At 39.8% G+C, this 20,859-nt stretch overlaps 1 protein-coding gene across 3 annotated transcripts in view; it reads left to right on the top strand.

Annotated features, from left to right (window-relative positions):
* glyr1 (glyoxylate reductase 1 homolog (Arabidopsis)) overlaps positions 1 to 12,819 on the top strand; it is a 69,389-nt gene extending 56,570 nt beyond the window's left edge. For all 3 annotated transcript variants that reach the window (XM_072268922.1, XM_072268923.1, XM_072268920.1), the window contains 6 exons: positions 950 to 1,060; positions 1,611 to 1,712; positions 5,736 to 5,898; positions 6,627 to 6,806; positions 9,168 to 9,292; positions 9,795 to 12,819. In XM_072268922.1, coding sequence (XP_072125023.1) covers positions 950 to 1,060; positions 1,611 to 1,712; positions 5,736 to 5,898; positions 6,627 to 6,806; positions 9,168 to 9,292; positions 9,795 to 9,869 — 756 coding nt within the window. In that variant the 3' untranslated portion in view covers positions 9,870 to 12,819. The remainder of the gene's footprint in view (positions 1 to 949; positions 1,061 to 1,610; positions 1,713 to 5,735; positions 5,899 to 6,626; positions 6,807 to 9,167; positions 9,293 to 9,794) is intronic.
* The last annotated feature ends 8,040 nt before the right edge of the window (positions 12,820 to 20,859 follow it).

Here is a 20,859-nt window from a genome sequence, read left to right as displayed (position 1 = left end):
GAGATCAACCATGGCCTGACTCATGCTGGTGGAGCCTATGCAAGATTAAGGAAAAGAGTCTTTGAAGACCACAACCTGTAGGTCTAACTCGCATCACCCCGAACAGATCCTTTACTCACAATTGAAGGAAGATCAGCGAGACCCTGGTGGGCAAAGGAAATGCTTCAAAGGTATCAAAATCAGCCTGAAGAAATTCAACATTACCAAAACTTTTGGTCTATAGTACATTTGTCCTTCCTATATTACTGTATGGAACTGAATCATGGACCACCTTCAGTAGACACCTGAAAATCCTGGAACAATACTGCCAAAGAACCTTATGAAAGATTTAGAGGATCAGCTGGAAGAAAGGACTCACTATTACCAGTGTACTGGAGCACCACATGAATAGCACTTCCACCATGATAAAGCAACACCATTTCCGATGGGTAGGTCATATCATCAAAATCAACCTTACATCTAAAAACTCAGAAGCGTTACACTCAGTAGATATACCTGGAGGAAATCCTGTTCAAGAGAGAGCTGCACTATGTGAGTTCTCCGCTGTACCGCAGAAAACAAGCGGTCGTTACAAAAGGAGAGACTGAACAACCAAAAGACCTAACCACTAACCACAGCCACCACCTACTCTTGTCCACACTGCACCAGAATATGTGGGGCCCAGATCTACAACTACCTGATAATCCAGCAATAGACAATCCCTTAGGAAAACATCATACTCAACACAAGTGATTGCCCTGCTACTACTAAGGTATTATTGCTAATGTAGCAAGTTCATTTGATCTAGAAGCTGGCTACAATCAACGCTGAAGCTGAAATTTGATCAGGCCATGTCATTTGACAATTCTGTCAGAATATAATGTATCAAGGAGCTGTTTATAAAATGTGTGTGAGTTATTTGCTCTGCAAAATGGAACATTTATGAAATTCCTCTTCCATTTTGTGACAGTGCGATCCTTTTCTCCAAGAAGGGGCACGTTTAGGACGGACACCCGCAGAGGTGGTTTCAACCTGTGATATCACACTTTCTTGCATTTCTGATCCAAAAGCAGCTAAAGATGTAAGTAAACTGAATGTTTCTTAACCGATGGACCAAATGACAAATAATGGTTATGATATTTGAAATCTTGAAGATTATTTTAAGCACTGCTTAGTTTACAGAGAGGAAGCACAAGATTTTAATGGGTTTATGAGTGTTTTCTCCCTGCTTTGTGTATGAACTTAGAATTGGGGACCACAGTTTCAGAGTAAGTGGACACCAGTTTAAGATAGAGTTGAGGAAGAATTTTTTTCTTCAGGGATTATGAATCTTTGTAATTTTCTCCCCAGAGTTGTGTAAGCAGAGTCACTATCAATCTCAGCCTTGAATATATTCATATTTTATCTGTGTAGAAGTTGAAAGCTAGATGAAACAAGTGGGGAAGTGTAGCAAAGGTCAAATTCAGATCAGTCCTAATTATCTTGAATGGTGGACTTATCTGGACAAGCTGATGACTATTCCTAGTTCTTGTCTTTGTGAATGTTAATTAAATTTTAATACAGGGTCTTTAATTTATCGTAATTGAAAGAAGCTGGTATCTGATCACTTTGAGTGTTACTTGTGCTTTCAGTTGGTTCTGGGTCCGAGTGGGGTACTGCAAGGGATTCGACCAGGCAAGTGTTATGTTGATATGTCTACAATGGATCCTGAGACATCCACAGAGATCTCACAGGTGATTAGATAAACGAATTATTTAAACTATTTTTGATGTCAGTATGAAATGTGTATAACAAAATATTATGTAGATGGTCTTGATCTTTTTGACTCTGCTAATGTAAATATAGTTATTCTACAAACTGTGCAATTGTTCTTTAAGCTTGATACAGATTTTGGCATGTTAACTGGCACATACTATTATTTTTGTGTGATCAGCAGATATGAATTTTGCATGGAATATAAAACCACAAGGGAAAGTAATAGGCAAGATGAAATTAAAGTATGAGACACAGCTGGGTAAAAGTGTTTAAAGAAAAATAATTAACAAAATAAGCATTGATTGTTTATAAACTAGGGGGTTACTAATAGAAAATAAAGAATTGGTCTTTAAATTAAACTGGTATTTTTGGTCAATCTTCATTCAACAAAATAAGTAACATCCAAGAAAATAGTTGAAGGTCAAGTATTGAAAGGGAGCGAGGAACTCTTGGTGGTGGGGTGGGGGGGCGTGGAATAGAATCACCAGGGATCTGAGATTTAGGGAAGTTCCCACTATCTTGAATAAAGAAATTATTTCTACTATTTCCAAAAATGGAGGAAATCAAAGCAAGAATATATAGGGCAGATGGAGTAACAGCTGTCACAGGAAAAATGTTTGAGAAGTTTTCAATAGTGTTGTATCAGAGAACTAATAATTATAATGTGATTTTGTGAAAGAAAGTCACGTTTGTCTTGAGGAAAGGTTGACTGAGCTTAGCTTGTATCCCATTATCCGTTGGAGTTCTTTTAAAAAAGTATCATGGCCTAGTAATTAAGGAGAATTATTCGATTGTCTATTAGATATCCAGAAGGCATTTGAAAAGGTTTTGTGTCAAAGATTATGAGCTTTTAATTTCTGTAATAATGTGGGACAAACAATTGGCTGCCTGACAAGAAATTGAGGGCAGGCAAAATTGAGTCTTTTTCTGTGATTGGAAAAATTTAATGAGTGGGTGTTAGGGCCTCAGCTGTATACATTTTATACATATGACTTGGGATTAAAGCACCAGAGGCATGATTATCAAGTATTGGAGCCCTACAGTATAGAAACAGGCCTTTCAGCCTACTTACTCGTGTTGAACAGTTATTCTAGTCAATCCTGCATCCACCACTTCCGCTGACAGCTTGCCTCACACTTGCACTACCCTCTGAGTGAAGAAATTCTCCCTCAGGCTTCCCTTAAATATTTCACCTTTAACTCTTAGCCAAAAACCTCTGGTTCTAATCTCACCCAACCTCAGTGGAAAAACCCTGCTTGCATTTACCATATCTGTACCGTTCATAATGTTGTATATCTGATTCAAATCTTTCCTCGTTCTCCTGTACTCCGGAGAATAAAGTCTTAGCCTATTTAAACTTTTCCTTTAACTCTGGTCCTCAAGTCCCATTAACATCCTTGTAAATTTTCTGTGTAGTTTACTAAATTTGCTGATGATACATAGACAAGAAAGTATGAAGTAGGCTGCAAATGGAACAAATGAGGGGGAAAATATGAAATGGCTGATATTGTGGGAATTATTTTTTTTAAACTATATCTAAACAGAGGTATAGAGACTGTGCAGTTTGTGCATGAATCTCAGAGATACCATAACTAATTAGGAAATCTCAGGCTCTTGGAAATCTTTAAATTAAGAGGTAATCCTTGGTGTCCATATGACATAGGAGAGCTAAATGAGGCCATTTGGCCCATCAAATCAACTCCACATTCCATCATGACTGATTTACTATCCCTCACAACCCCATTCTCCTGCCTTCTCCCTATAACTCTAACTAATTACGAACCTCTCAACTTCCGCTATAAATATTCTCAATGACTTGACCTCTACAGATGAATTCCACAGATTCATAACCCTCTGGCTAAAGAAATTCCTTCTCATCTCTGTTCTAAAGGGACGTCCTTGTGTTCTGAAGCTGTACCCTCTGATCCAAGAATTCAAAGGAAACATCTTCTTTATATCCACTCTATCTAGACCTTTTAATATTTGATAAGTTTCAATGAGATCCTCCCCCCCCCCCCCACCAACACCACCCTCCCAATTATTCCAAACTGCAGTGAGTATGAGCCTAGAGCCATCAAATGCTCCATACGTTAGCCCTTTCATTCTTGCGGCATTCTCCAGTATGTCATCTGGACCCTTTCCAATGCCAAATTTTTCTTAGTTAAGTGGCCCAAATGCTTTCAATCCTCCAAGTGCAGTCTGACCAATGCCTTATAAAGCCTCTGCCTGACCTACAGCTGGTGTCTTGACATTTATCCTCACTAAACAAGCTAAAATAGACTCTCTGGTTCTTGTTTGTTTTAGTTTGCTCTATGGGAATTGGCTGCTGGATTTCCAACAATACAATAATGACTGGTGCTTATGAAATAATTCATCAGTTATATGAATATTAAAATACTGGGCTTACTCACCTCAATTTTTCAGTTATATAGGGCATGGTGAGATATCTGAAGGGTTTCATACTGTATTGGTCTCTTTATTTAAGGATGAGTGTAGCTATTTTGGAAGTCAGAATTTGCTCTACAGGATCTTGGGTTGGATAATTTGCTTCGAGGAACGATTGAATTGGTTTGGGTTGTATCATTGGAATTTTGAAGAGTAAGATGTGACTAGATTAAAATATAAAATCTTGAGTGGTTTTGATAGCATGGAAGGAATGTGTCCTCTTGTTATAAAATTTAGAATGATTAAAATCATTGTTTTAAAACTAATTTCATCCATTTAACATAATTTTTTGAGGTTTCAGACTTTGGAGATCTCATCCTCTTAAGGATAGAAGCAGAGTCTTAAGCTCGATAAATTTTTGATAAGGGGATAAGAACACACATAGGGTAGTCAGGAACTTGGAGTTGAGGTGACAATCAGGTCAGCTGTGATCTTATTTAATGGCACACCAACCTTGAAAGCTAAGTGGCCAACTCCTTCTCCAAATCCAGCTTCAGAAATTAGTATCTTGTTTTTGGCCAGCTGGATGCGTGGCTGTATTCAGTAAGGTGAAAAGCTTGCCAAAATCTACCTTGTGGGTTGGTTGAGTCAAATGTCAGACCCTGAAAACCAGTAAAAGTTAATCTCATTCAATAATGTAGTTAATAGAGCTTTGATTCAGTGGTCCTGAGCCTTTCCTGACATGCTGCTTCCTTATAGAACACCAATATTTTCCTTAAATTTTGTTTCGGTCTCTTTCGAGAACTTATAGCTTGTTCACTTTAATGCATTGGTTCCACTTTACTTTCCTTCCTCAGCATTGTTTACCTGTGAATTTCTTTCTAGATTTTCATGGAAGATTTGTGTTTTAATTTTGTTTGGTTATTTCCTGTTATTTTGCTCTGTTCTATTATCAAGTAACAGAAGCAAAGTATTTATGTGAAAAGTGAAGAAGATTGACTTAAGCAGTTTATTTGGCAAGAGCATTGTTAGGTGTGATCCTATGCAGTTTCAATTGAACGTTTGAGAGTTAATCTTGGTATGTGCTGTATTAATTAAGTTGAAGGAGCAAAACATGAAACAACAGGGTTTTGTCTGCATGTTTAGAGAGGTTCAGCTTAGCAGTGATTGTGATTAAATCATTCTCCATAATATTTCCTGGAAAGTTAATGGGGAAATTTTGACAAGACTGATGCATTTCAAATCAAACAGCACTTTAATTGAAGAGGAGAATATGCATGAATGTTTTATCATAATTTTTAAATATTCAGTTGATGAGGTGGGGGTGTTATCACGAGGAATTAAAATTACAAAAGTGAATGTTAGACATGTGCAGTTTAAAATTGTTTATTGGACATTGCTTTAAAGACCTCAAGTGGGCAGCTTCTGCTTGCTGTCCAAATTTTCAGAGTAGATAACTGATCCCTTGATGGGCACTTTAGTTAGTGTTGTGCACCAGTTCTTTGATTCCAGTGCTGTGTCTGGTGCTTCGTTAAGATCTAAAGTTTGGTAGGTCTTTAGGCTGCAAGATGGCACAGTGGCCAGGACTGATCTGTGTAATGGTTACTCTTACATAGGTGATCACTTCCAGAGGGGGGCGCTTTCTTGAAGCACCAGTCTCAGGGAATCGGCAGCTATCGGAAAATGGAATGCTGGTGATCCTTGCAGCTGGAGATAAGGCTTTGTTTGATGATTGTAGCAGCTGTTTTCAGGCCATGGGGAAGAAGTCTTTCTATTTGGGTAGGTCCCTGCTTATAGAATCCTCCAATTATTTCTCCTTGAAAATATATTTGAAATGCTTATCAGGGATGTTTGTTTTTGCCAGGTAGAAAAGCAAACTTTGTGGTAAATTCAGTTATGCAGTCTATAAAATATGCTTGATAGGAAGTCATATGACATTCCATCGGATTTGTTAATTTGCTTTGCAACGGGATATTAGTTGGGAGTCTCTAAAACTATATTTAAAGCATTTATGAGCCTGGTCTTCAGATTTTATATTTTGCCATCCCCATCTGTTTATATTGTGCATGGTGCTGTATCAAATAATATAACTGGTTATGAAAAGCCACTGTCCATGACATTTACTCCAAAAGAAATATTTTACTTGCAAAACAAAAATAGTGTGCAATGCTACATGTTTGGTCATCACAACTTTGATAATATTTCACCATGCACAAGATGATAACAGTTGGCATTTAAAATATATAAGCATGTAGGTTATGGAGGGGTGTGGGGTGAAGGAGAGAAAAAGCAAGAAAAAGAATAAGACAATTCCAATGGAAAGACTTGTGTTTTGAAAAGGCATCTCTCGTCTTGCTGTTGCCCAAATTACATATTAATTTCCATAATGTTATGGTTAATATTGACAATCTCACTAAGTTGCATATATTTTATTATGAGAGTGCTACTTTCAGAAGTATATGGAACACATAAATGACCAACGTCAATGTCTTATTTTTCTTTTTCAGGAGAGGTGGGCAATGCTTCGAAGATGATGCTGATTGTAAATATGATCCTGGGGAGCTTCATGGCTTCTATAGCTGAAGGATTTACATTGGCTAAAATAGCAAGCCAGTCGCAAGAAGTGTTGCTTTATATCCTGAGTCAGGGACCTTTAGCGTGTGCTTTTTTGGACCAGAAGTGCCAAAGTAATAACTTATGGAATTTTTAGGGGTATTGGTTAAGGGAACGGGGCTTTTTATTTGAATTATCATTAAAGTTAGGATAACCTGATGAATTTAATTCCCCCAATGCAAATATGTTCTTGTAAGCAAATGTGAGAATTTGACCAAAGGCAAAATTAATTTGCCTTTAATCTCATACACAAGCCAATAGAGGTTGAAATGTTGGGGAAATATTGTAGGAGTGTGTATAATATTTGCATGAATGTATTTGTATCATAGATAATAGGTATTATTCATTAGTATTTCAAAGGTTCAAAGGTACAATTTAATGTCAGAGAAATGTATACAATATACATCCTGAAATGCTTTTTCTTTACACCCATCCACGAAAACAGAGTGCCCCAAGAATGAATGACAAAAATGTTAGAACCCCAAAGTCTCCCCCCCCCCAGCTCCCCTCCCTCCTGCACGTAAGCGGCAGTGAGAAACAATCCCTCTCCCCCCACCTGCAAAAATAAAGCGCACCTGCTACCAGCACTCAAGTGTGAGCAAAGCTATAGCAAAGACACAGACCTGCAGTTACCCCAAAGACTACCTTGTTCACCAGATAATTCGACATGCTGCAGGCTCCCTCTCTCCAGATAAGGGAGAAAGAGGTAACTCCATTTTCCAATGAGCGGGGAGACATAACAAACAACTCGCTGGTTTATGATATTAAAAGTTTGTTGTGTCACTTTTTTCGAGCTCTGTGCCTGAAGATCGCAAAGATCCCGGGTCCCCAGGCACACGGCAAATGTTGCGACTCCCCCAACGACACACGGGTCTCCTGTGGCGACACCGACCCTTGATCTGCCCTTCTCCAGTTACTGGAGATCCCAGGCTTCTGAATCCAAGCCGAAATCTTAGGCCAAGTCTTTGGCATGCTGAATAATGGCCGATTGTGGAACCCCAAGAGTGGGTCCCATTCCCGTAAACAACCGTAGTCAGCGTGTAACTCCAGGTCAGGGTCTTCAAAAGAACCCTGAAAGGGAAAAATAGAGATATTAAAGATGGAAGTAGAACTGTTTTGGAAGATGCAAGCAAAGGAGTGGCGGTTGGGCATCATAATTACTTAGTTCTGCATCCTTTTTGTTTCGTTTCTACCCATTTTACACAATTATTTCAAACTTTTTCTGCATGCTTCTAGTTATTGCAGCAAGCATGGTGATCTCCATGGTTGTTATGTAGATGAGAACTCCAGGTGCTTTATGCAGTATTGTAACAAGTTTTGAAGAGTTACTGGGCTAAGGAGCTAAACTATAATAGCATTGATGAGATTTTCCTGCTTAGATTAGTATTGTAATTTGCAATTGTGTGCATTGTTTAAGCAGTGGAAAAGATAATTCAGCACACTAATTACAGTTAAGATTTGGTCATTGTTATGCCTGCGGCAGTAAAATAGAATGATTCCTCAATTAGAACTAATTCAGAGTTTTTGCCAAACTCCCACTTACTTTTTGGGATACATGTTTTTTGCTGTCTAAGCTGCCTTTTGTAAAGGACATCATGCCATTCTGTAACAAAATGCTCATGATGCATTGCACTCCGACTTTACAATTCACAAAATTTGGCTCATGAAACATTTTCCAGCAGCACATCCCTTTAGTATGTTGGCAAATGGCTGTTACTGATTATAGAACATAGAAATCTACAGCACATTACAGGCCCTTCAGCCCACAATGTTGTGCCAACCATGTAACCTACTCTAGAAGCTGTTTTAGAATTACCCTACCGCATAGCCCTCTATTTTTCTAAGCTCCATGTATCCTATTGTGTCCACCTCTACCACTGTTACCGGCAGTGATTATGGCAACTTATTTTTCAATATTTAACATCTATACTGGAACCATAGGTGAGAATGATTAATCTGTGAGACTGCTGAACAGTTAACTCTTGTGTAAACTTGATAACAGCTTTAAAGTTTTGAAACAAAATTCACTAGATTTGTATGAAACAACTGGTTTAATAATTACTTCAACCACTAACTGACCTTGGGCTTGAAGGTGAATTTGTACTTGATTTTGATTTTGAAAGTTACCATTCGTGTCTATAGATTAGAACTGGAATATACTGTGTATTGGATTTCAATGTCATAAGGAAATGCAGGAGATGCTAGAAATTTTTTATGAGCACGTCAACAGTTAAATCAGCATTTTACACTTAACTGTTCTGTGAATTTACAGGTAAAATCTATCTTTATAGTCCAAAGGTATAATTTTCCTTAAATTTTAGTGCGATCATTGGCCTTTTAACACCATTGCAACTATGTTCTATGACTATTATACATAACAATAATTGACTTCCAAAACAATTTATTGTACCGACTAGTGATTCTTTCATTATCAGGTATCTTACAAGGAAACTTCAAGCCTGACTTCTTGTTGAAACATGTACAAAAGGACCTCAGGTTAGCTATTGCTATGGGTGATTCTGTCAATCATTCAACACCAATGGCTGCTGCGGCCAATGAAGTAAGTTCTAGACGTGTTATGCCCTGATATTTGTTTGTGAATCAAATCGGTTAATGTGGTTTCTGCCTGGTGATGACTTCTAAAATTATTTCTACCATTCAGACCATCTCCAAGCATCTAAAAATGTTAGTGATCTGAAGAGGCAATATTAGTAGTATTAATAGCCTGAACTGAATTGATCATAAATAGTTTATTAATTGAGCAGTGTTTCTCTGTGCCAACATAAGCAGTTGCCATGATGCTTTTACCTGTTAAAAGCAAGCTTGAATTTTATGTTCTCCTTGTCTGAATGGAATTTAAGAATGAATTTGTTTTTGTCCTATTTTGTGGCTGATTAATACAGTATTTGAAACTAGTGCAGTTACTTTCCTTAGGATTCCTCATGGCCTCTTCGCATTATTACTGAATGATAGTTTAAAAAACTTGTTTGAGAGAATTTTGGGGATATTGCTCTTTCCAGTTGTAACATTAATTTCAATCTTTTATTTGTTTTTTCTTCTAGGTGTTTAAAAAAGCAAAGGCCTTGGACCAATCTGAAAATGATATGTCTGCAGTGTACCTGGCCTGCAACCAGTGACCGTTACAATCTTTTAATTGTTTCTTTTAAAATTTTGGGGCCATTTAATTTGATTTTCATGTTTCTCATTATCAGTAAATGCTTTATTTTTCCATACTGGCCATTGTAAATATGTCCCTGTGGTGATTTGAGGATCAAATTGCCTATACCCAGCCAAATCTTGTTAATGCACTGACATGGCACTTCTTGAGACTAAAGTGAGTGTGTGCCAACCATCTGCTGCTTTTCTTTGTTGTAATTTTGTTAAGATGGTATAAGGAGTTTACTTATGGAATAATGGGTTGTTAACAAAGGTCTATGCTGGTGTTAATCCTTTACATTTTTTTTATTGGTTTGGTTAAATTCCTCCTGATATAAATGTTGATACAAATTCCAAGCTGCTCCTGCACGTTACCATCAACATTATTGACTATCATGTAACAAGGGACAGATGTGCAAAACTCATGAAGGAATATCAGGACACTGAAAAGGAAACTTAAGACCTGTATGGTGGGGATACGTCATGGATGATGTACTCTGATAATCCCAGTAATACAAGAGTCTGTTGTGTATAATAGAAAATGGCTGTCTAGTACAGAATGAAACCTTTTATTAGTGTCTTGCTTAAAGTTTCTCGTGTGATTTGTACTTTAGAGAAAAGATGAGCTCAAATAGGAAGAAAAATGAAAGACTGCACAGCTTTTAAACCAGACTGTTAAATCCAATTGTGACCAACAATTGTTTTGCATGCAATGATGTTGTTTTGTTTGGTGCTTTTCAAATAAAAATGTTCCTGATATTTCTGAATAAGTTTTCCAAAGGAGAAAATATATCTTGCTGCCTTGCAATTGGCCATCCCTTTGTACAGTGCTCAATAGTGATTTTAATGATAATGTGGTCAGTTTGACCTCTGTTTATTTTCCTCAGTCTCAAATCTGTATGAACCCAGCAAGAAAGTTTAGACTATTTAAATGGCAGTGTGTGCAGAAAAGGTTCTTTGTTTAGCATTTTTAATATCTATTTTCCACGCATGGTCCTACTCAAACTAAAATTATTTTTTTTAATCTTGTATTTATTTACCTTTGGTTTGAAATCGATCTTTCCCTTGTCCAAAGACTGATATAAAAATTTATTCAAACATGTCAGTGTTTTTGGTTGATAACTGTGGGTCTTTGAGCTGACGTAGATGCTACTTGGGAATGCAAATTGAGCGTGACACCAGCTACTTTTAAATGCTTTTGTGTTACCATGGTTTTTCTGTTGCATGAAGTAGGTATGGAATGTAATATTGGTCACTTTACTGAAAGCATGTGACCACTTTTGGCTGCACCAAAGCATGATGGTCAAATGTTCCACATGACCATGTTAATATATTGAAGCTAAAGGAAAGTCAGACTCCATGAAGCTGCTTTTAACATTTGTATGTTAAGCAGCTAGATAATTGAGCCCTAGATTTCTGATTGAAAAGGGATACAAAAATTGAAAAAGAAATATGACATTGATATTGCATGCATATCTTTGATTGTTAGCACCCCACAAAAGTGATAGCTGTATTGCAATGGTTTAGATTCTGCCCAGGAAACAACTTCGAGGAACACTTCTTGCCATCAAAGAATACTTTTTGCTTTTATGCGAACTCTGTCTTGCATGCTCAGAAGTATAAGTCTACAAGTCTACTCTCTCAAATAGTGAGAATGGAACCTTTTTGTTAGCTTTGTTGTGGTGCTTTTCACAAAAATAATGTCTGCAATCCAAGGTTCCAACTTCTGTCAGTTACCAAGCTTGGAAGTCCTTAAGAGAAATGTTATACACAGAAGCAGGCTATGTGGGAAAATTATGTTTACTTCAAGTGTTGATTGGGACTTTTCTGGAAGTTATTGTCAGATCAGCTTGAAATATAAATGGAAAAAAATCTTTTAACTTGTTGAGACCATGTGAGGTTAATAAGCAACTTCCATTTTTAAATTAAATGAAATTGGGTAATGGCATAATTCATCGTTTGGAAGGTTGTACCGGCTTTTGCTCAAACAAACATGGCAACATGTCAAGCGTCGTGAGATTATTGTACATCACGAGTGCATTAAAGATTGTGAATAGAACCACGCTGAATTCTAATGGCGCTCTGAAGTAATTTCTCTATTTGATATTTCAAAAATATAAGAACAAGATTTCAAGTCACATTAAAATACAAACTAACAATCATTAATGGCCTTTTGCATCATATTTCTGTATTATAATTTAACACTTGGAAAGAATTTATTTAATTGTGATGTGATTAATGATTCCTGAATAGTTTTCTTGCACGACCATTGTGCTTCCACTTTGCATCAAAGGTTGTTTTCTTGAGTTATTAAAGGATGCCTTGCAATGCTGAGTGATCTGTGTCTGCGATAGAGAGCGGTGCATATCTAGTGCTATAGTTTCACAAAAATAACCTTTACTATAGTTTAAAACTACCTGGAAGCGCACTCCATGACTGAATGACATTGTTTATGTTCACTTACTAATGTTCATTTAAGATCTATTCGATAGGATTTACAATGAGATTATTTGCACAAACCTGGAGAGTTTAATCTTCAGAAAAACACCATTAATTTGTTAGTTATCACTGGCTAGCCTTCTGCAAAGATTTTGAATAAGTAGCTACAGATAAAAATATGAATTCTGCAATGAACATGTGTACACAAACTGTGATATTTTTGTGAATTTATTGTACCTTTCTCTGCTCTTTGTAGCCTGAACTTAAACTGCATCAAATCTATACTATCCAAGCATTGCATTTTTATACCGCTTATGGTATTTCATTTTAAGATCAATATTGAGAAATTGGCTATTTTTATGGATCCATAACTATTTTGTTATGTACACAATTGTATAAAGTTTGTCAAATTAGTGTTTGAAAGTGTAGTGGATATTTTTTTTTAAATAAGTTTCAGTCTAGCTTGGTCAATAAAAGCGGTTATTCAGGAAACTGATTTGTAATTGTATTTTATTTTGATGTACGACATATTTTCTTTTAAAAACAAAGTTCATTTTATGTCATTTAATCTTTCAGTAACAAAATTGTTTAATAGTAATGATATTGATTTTGTTCTAATAGGTTGTTCTGTTGTAGATGCAGTCTTTCGCTTCCGCTTCAGTTGTAATTAGGGCAATCAACAATGGCACACATCGGGGTGTGTGCTTACCCCACTGCTCTACTCTCTGTATACATATGACTGTGTAGCTATGGATAGCTCAAATACCATCTGTAAATTTGCTGATGATACAACCATTGTTGGTAGAATCTCAGATGGAGACAAGGGAGTGTACAGGAGTGAGATATGCCAACTAGTGGAATGGTGCTGCAGCAACAACCTGACACTCAACGTCAGTAAGACAAAAGAGCTGATTGTGGAGTTCAGGAAGGGTAAGATGAAGGAACACATACCAATCCTCATAGAGGGATCAGAAGTGGAGAGAGTGAGCGGTTTCATGTCCCTGGGTGTCAAGATCTCTGAGGATCTAACCTGGTCTCAACATATCAATGTAGTTATAAAGAAGGCAAGACAGTAGCTGTACTTAATTTGAAGTTTGAAGAGATTTGGCTTGTCAACAAATACATTCAAAAACTTGTATAGATGTACCATGGAGAGCATTCTGACAGGCTGCATCATTGTCTAGTATGGGGGGGGGGGCGGTTGGTACTGTACTGCATCGGTCCAAAAGAACTGCAGAGGGTTGTAAATCTAGTCAGCTCCGTCTTGGGTACTAGCCTACAAAGTACCCAGGACACCTTCCCGAAGCGGCGTCTCAGAAAGGCAGCATCCATTAAGGATCTCCAGCACGCAGGGCATGCCGTTTTCTCACTGTTATCATCAGGTAGAAGATACAGAAGCCTGAAGGCACACACTCAGTGATTCAGGAACAGCTTCTTCCCTTCTGCCATCTGATTCCTAAATGGACATTGAACAGTACCTCACAGCAACACGCTGGAGGAACTCAGCACGTTGGGCAGCATCTGTGGAAATGAACAGTCAACGTTTTGGGCCGAGACCTTTCGTCAGGACTGAAAAGGGAGGGGGCAGGGGCCCTATAAAGAAGGTGGGGGGAGGGTGGGAAGGAGAAGCTGGTAGGTTCCAGGTGAAAAACCAGTAAGGGGAAAGATCAAGGGGAAGCAGGGAGGGGATAGGCAGGAAAGGTGAAGAAGGAATAGGGGAAAGCACAATGGGTGGTAGAAGGAGATGGAGCCATGAGGGAGGTGATGGGCAGCTGGAGGAAGGGGGGCAGAGTGAAACTTGGGTCGGGGGGGAGTGGAGGGAATTACCAGAAGTTGGAGAATCCAATGTTCATGCCAAGGGGCTGGACACTACCCAGATGATGCTCCTCCAACCGGAGTTTGGCCTCATGGCAGTAGAGGAGGCCATGTATGGACATATCCAAATGGGAATGTGAAGCAGAGTTGAAGTGGGTGGCAACCATAGAACATTACAGCACAGAAACAGGCCTTTTGGCCCTTCTTGGCTGTGCCAAACCATTTTTCTGCCTAGCCCCACTGATCTGCACCTGGACCATATCCCTCCATACACTTCTCATCCATGTACCTGTCCAAGTTTTTCTTAAATGTTAAAAGTGAGCCTGCATTAACCACTTCATCTGGCAGCTCATTCCACTCTCCCACCACTCTCTGTGTGAAGAAGCCCCCCCCCATGTTCCCTTTAAACTTTTCCCCTCTTCACCGTTAATCCATGTCCTCTGGTTTTTTTCTCCCCTAGCCTCAGTGGAAAAAGCCTGCTTGCATTCACTCTATCTTTACCCATCATAATTTTATATACCTCTATCAAATCTCCCCTCATTCTTCTATGCTCCAGGGAGTAAGGTCCTAATCTATTCAACCTTTCTCTGTAACTGAGTTTCTCAAGTCCCGGCAACATCCTTGTAAACCTTCTCTGCACTCCTTCAACCTTATTAGTATCCTTCTTGTAATTTGGTGACCAAAACTGCGCACAATACTCCGAATTCGGTCTCACCAATGCCTTATACAACCTCACCATAACATTCCAACTCTTATACTCAAAACTTTGATTTATAAAGGCCAATGTACCAAAAGATCTCTTTACGACCCTATCTACCTGTGATGCCACTTTTAGGGAATTTTGTATCTGTATTCCCAGATCCCTCTGTTTTACTGCACTCCTCAGTGCCCTACCAATTACCTTGTATGTTCTATCTTGGTTTGTCCTTCCAAAGTGCATCTGCATCGGGTCTCACCGATGTAGAGGAGGCCGCACCGGGAGTTAACTGTTGTGGCGGACGGAGCGGAGGCGCTCGACTTCCCAGTGTGGTCCCCTCTACATCGGTGAAACCCGGCACAGATTGGGGGACCGCTTCATCGAGCACCTCCACTCCGTCCGCCACAACAGACAGGATCGCCCGGTAGCCACCCATTTCAACTCTGCTTCACATTACCATTCCGATTTGACCATACATGGCCTCCTCTACTGCCATGATGAGGCCAAGCTCGGGTTGGAGGAGCAACACTTCATATACCGTCTGAGTAGTCTCCAGCCCCTTGGCATGAACGTTGAATTATCCAACTTCGTGTATTTCCCTCCCCCTCCCAGTTTCACTCTGCCCCCTCCTCCAGCTGTCTATCACCTCCTTCATGGTTCTGCCTCCTACTACCCATTGTGCTTTCCCCTATTCCTTCTTCACCTTTCCTGCCTATCACCTCCCTGCTTCCTCTCCCCCACCCCTTTATCTTTCCTCTTACTGGCTTTTCACCTGGCCCCTACCCGCCTTCTTCCCACCCTCCCTCCACCTTCTTTATAGGGCCTCTGCCCCTTCCCTCTTCAATCCTGACGAAGGGTTCCGGCCCAAAACGTTGACTGTTCGTTTCCACGGATGCTGCCCGACCTGCTGAGTTCCTTCAGTTTGTTGTGCATGTTGCTTTGACCCAGCATCTGCAGAGTATTTTGTGTTTACGAACAGTACCTCACTTTTTTTAATATACAATATTTCTGTTTTTTGCACTTTTTAAAAATTTATTCAATATACATATACTGTAATTGATTTACTTGTTTATTATTATTTTGTTTATTTTTTTCTTTTGGATTATGTATTGCATTGAACTGCTGCTACTAGGTTAACAAATTTTATGTCACATGCTGGTGATGATAAACCTGATCGATTATCTGTCATTCAACGTGTATGCATATAGTACTGAACTTAGATTAGATTAGATTGTGAGGACACTCAGTCCTCTTTTATGGTCATTTAGTAATGCATGCATTAAGAAATGATAGAATGTTCCTCCAGTGTGATATCACGGAAACACAAGTCAGACCAAGACTGAAAAACTGACAAAAACCACATAATTATAACATATAGTTACAACAGTGCAAGCAATACTGTAATTTGGTAGAAGAACAGACCATGGGCACGGTGAAAAGTTTCAAAGTCTCTCGAAAGTCCCAGCATCTCACGCAGACAGTAGAAGGAAGAAAACTCTCCCTGCCATGAGCTTCCAGCACCGCAAACTTGCCGATGCGGCATCTTGGAAGCACCCGACCACAGTCCGACTCTCAATCCGTCCGAAAACTTCGAGCCTCCAACACCGAGCACCGAGCGCTTCGACCCCAGCCCTGGCTACTGGCAACAAGCAGAGCCGAGGATTTGGGGCCTTCCCTCCGGAGGTTCTTGATCGCACAGTAGCAGCGGCAGCAAACTGGGCATTTCAGAATTCTGTTTCTCCAGATGTTCCTCTGTGCTTCTCACGTCCGCCTCCATCAAATCAGGATTGTACATGGCCCCTATTTAACAAATACAATATCATTTTACCGGAGAGGCTGCGCGTGCGGCGTCGCGTTGTGTCACTATCTTCTCCTCCCTCTTCCCTCATGGTTCACTTAGATGTGTTGCCTTATGTTTAAAGAATTCAGAAAAGTTTGCTTTATTTATCACCATTGTGAATGACTGCAGACCTATTTGAAGAACACAGTTGTAGAGCTAACTCTGGCATGGATAGTGGAGATAATAACTTTAAACATAAATACCTAATAAACAGGGTTAATGATCAGCAAGGATCCTGAGACTATCAAGTAGAGATGAGAAGCACCATCGGATTTGAAAATAAATTTGGACGCAATATGTGTGTGCGAGGGAGGGAACTAAATGGGAAATACAATATCTAGAGCACTACTGCAGTATAAAGTAGAAAGTAGTTCTCCACTCATTAGTGGTTTTATCAACAGTTTCAGGACCCACCATTCTTTTGTTGATGGAGACACGGAAAACAGCTCGAATGTGATTTAATGAAAGAACAGAACAAAACAATTAGAATATGGCCATTCGGTCCTTTGTAGGGCAGTCAAGAGGAGAAACTGAAGCTGAATCCTTATCAACTCTTATATGATTCCTAGTTGTCCTGTGAATATTTGGCATGTTAATATTGGAAGCAGAGGGGGTTTATTTTAGGGACTGACTTACGAATCTGGAGCATAGAGAAAAGCAGCAGATGAAAGATTACATTTAAGCTCAAGTAAGATCAAACATTTGGCTTGTTCCAGACTATTTATATCTAATTATGTGATAATGCCAAGTATTTTTTTCATGCACAAGGACACTAAATCAAATATTATATCTTGCTGGCACCAAAATCTAAAAAAAAACAACTTGTTTCCAGAAATTGCTTTTGGAATGATTTACTACTCAGTTGAATGTACAGTACAGTTCTCTGATAAGTACTTTGGGTACAAATGCTGTCTTGTGCAATGGAACCAGGTGACATGGATTTGTAAAGGGTGTGGGGGAAAAAAATCACATCTGAATAGATCACAATGTATTTTCTTACATATACTTTTATTCTGTTGCCTTCCATAGTTGTGTGTATACTGTAATAACCAAACATCTACTGGGATTGTTGAAAAATTTAATTTGATGGACGTGAGTTAATTTTTCTAGAGAATTTTCTTTTAAATAATGTTAAAGGCACAAAGATTACCAGAAACTTGAAGGCAGTGTTAAGGAATCTTTGAAGAGTAATTGTGGGAATCCCTAGTCCACTACCACTCCCCGTGGAAGTCTTTCCCCCTACCAAACAAAGCGAAAATAGCAGACTGAACTTAAAAACGCAAACATGAGGAATTCTGCAAATGCTGGAAATTCAAGCAACACACATCAGAGTTGCTGGTGAATGCAGCAGACCAGGCAGCATCTCTAGGAAGAGGTACAGTCTTGGACCGAAACGTCAACTGTACCTCTTCCTAGAGATGCTGCCTGGCCTGCTGTGTTCACCAGCAACTTTGATGTGTGTTGATAGCAGACTGAGTGCGCCACCTCAAGACCATTATGCAAAACATCCCGAGCTGTGTTTATGGTTGTTACAGCGGCTTCAGCCACTTACAACCTACAGAACTAAAGTCGAAGCATTTAAACTGTTTATTCAATTTCTAACATATTATTGTGCTTGGTACTAGAAAACTACACTATCCTCGTTATTTCAGGGGACACGTTCCTTGCAGTTGACGCATTGTATGGAAAACACATAATGTGAATAATTATTTAAATGGAGAAAATAGGGATGTGTTCTGGAAGGCTTCCTAAATATGCTTTATCTGTAAGTTATTCACATTTTCATACCAGTACGACACAAAAGCAGTACCACAAGGCAACATTCGTATTATATTTCATCAATTTAAGGTAATATTCAACGTAATAAATCATAGAAAGTTAACCTACGAGGGTGAACAGTACTCATCAACAGTGGCAGGTGTGTTGGCCCTGGGAGGTGAATGCTTGTGCAGTGGTATCGGGCAGCTTTACATGGATGAGGTGGATGGTTGTGTGTCGTCAGGATCATCAAGGACAGCAAGGGGTGAAGGAAGACTCACAGAACTGCCGGCAGCAGGAGATGACACCAGTTTGAAGAAAGTGGTGAGGGTTGTTTGCTTGGCAGCATTTTGTTTTTCAGCATAAATTTGCTTGTAGGGAAGAAGGAATGAGTGCAGGGAACGACCAAAATGCAGACTCCGTTCTAAACTTGGGCCCATGTCCATCGCCATTTGTGCCAAGTGTTCCGCAGCCTTAAAAAATTCTGCCAGTTGCTTCACCATAAAATCCTTTACCTGCAACTCGACACTTTCTTCTTCATCGTTCTTATCACCTTCAGTCTGAGTTAAATGCAGAAGGTCATCCACACTTATTTCTTCATCATGAGAATCCAGGCGTTCTACCACGTCAGCAGTCTCAAGATCTGAGAATCCTTCCCCACCAATTTCTGATCGTGGACTCACCAGGCCAAAGTAGCATCCCAGAGCTGTGTTACCTTCACCTGACATGGCCCTGTTTATAATTTCCAACTTTTTTTTCAAGTGTGAAAGCGATTCTCTGCCGCTTGGCTGATGGCCCAGGACTTGACACGGGATGCTTAGGAGGCATAGTTAAATATTTCAAGCACAAAATCAGTGCACCGTAGGTAACAACAACAAAAGTTTAAGAGCGCAAGATTGCACACCCACACGCTGTCAAAACCAATGCGAGACTGGCGGGAATACTGTGAGACTGTGAGGCATGCAAACGTGACTTGTATTGGCGGGAAAGTGGTGCTTCTGGTCCCAACAGCCTTGCATAACTGAGTTTTGGACGCACTGTGAGAAGTTGGTAGAAATAGGTTTGACGCATAACTGTGAATCCGCATTGTCTGAAGACGCATATAACAAAGATAGGGTTATAGCCTGGCCACACAGGGGACTGTACAGTATTGGCTCCTTCCTATTTATGCTGCATACCTCGGACTTTAGATACAACACTGTTATGTCATCTGCAGAAATTCTGTGATGACTCGATAATAGTTGGGTGTATAAAGGGAGGATGGGAGGATGAATACAGGGCCCTGGTGGAGGACTTTGTCAAATGGTGCAAGCTGAATCATCTGCAGCTCAGCATCAGTAAGACAAAGGAGATGGTGATGGACTTTAGGAAGGCTAAGCCTGCACTGCTCCCTCTTATTATTGATGGTGAGGATGTGGATGTGCTGAGAACCTACAAATATCTGGGGGTGCACCTGGATGACAGACTTGAGTGGAGCACCAACACAGAGGCTGTGTACAAGAAGGGCCGGAGACTCCTCTACTTTTGGAGTACGCAGGCCTCTCCTGCACATGTTCTACTAGTCTGTTGTCGCTGTACACTCTTCTATGCGGTAGTGTGCTGGGGCAATGGCATCAACACGGGTGATACCAACACAGGCTCAATAAACTGATTAGAAAGGCTGGCTCAGTGAGAGGAGTCAGACTGGACACACTGGGGGCTGTGGTAAAATAAAGGATCCTACGGAGAATTCTGGACAATGTCTCTCAACCACTTCTTGTCACCTTGGCTGAACAGAGAAGCACTTTTAGTAACAGATTAAGACAACTGCGCTGCTCCAAAGAGCGCGATATGAGGTCATTCTTACCCTGGGCCATAGGCTCTATAATGAGCCAACCTACATGCGGGGAAGTGATAACTTCTGTTACACATTTTGAGGTAACTTATTTTATTATTCTTTCTTACTTCCCTTGTAATATTTGTATATCTGTGCACTTGTAATGCTACCGTGACAGTGTAATTTTCTTTGGGATCAATAAACTCTCTGTGAGACAAATGCAGAGCAGTGAAAGATCCCTGTAGGTTCTCAGTGGCAGAGCCGGTAACAAAGATGAACGGAATTGTTGACCTGAAATGGGGACAAGAGGCCGTAAAAGCTGGACGTGTGGATCAGCACAGCCAGCATTTAGTGTGCTGTAATATTGATTCTGTTTACCTCTCCACATTTGTTACTTAGGTCGGTAAAAGCGCCGTTTTCCGGCTTTGTTTCAGATTTTCAATTGTTTTTCTTTAAACTCAGTCTGAAGGTAGCGTATCAAAGTCTCAGTGAATGAGGTTTCCGGCGGTGCGTATGTTTTTACCTGGAGCTCAGCGCCTGGTGCGGGGCAACGCTGCCGCACGTTCATCCAGCGGCGGGGCCCAGTCAGTCAGGGAGCGCTGACAG

Source organism: Mobula birostris, chromosome 9, assembly GCF_030028105.1.
Source record: "Mobula birostris isolate sMobBir1 chromosome 9, sMobBir1.hap1, whole genome shotgun sequence".
NCBI lineage: Eukaryota > Metazoa > Chordata > Chondrichthyes > Myliobatiformes > Myliobatidae > Mobula > Mobula birostris.
This window is presented reverse-complemented; position numbering and strand designations above follow the sequence as displayed.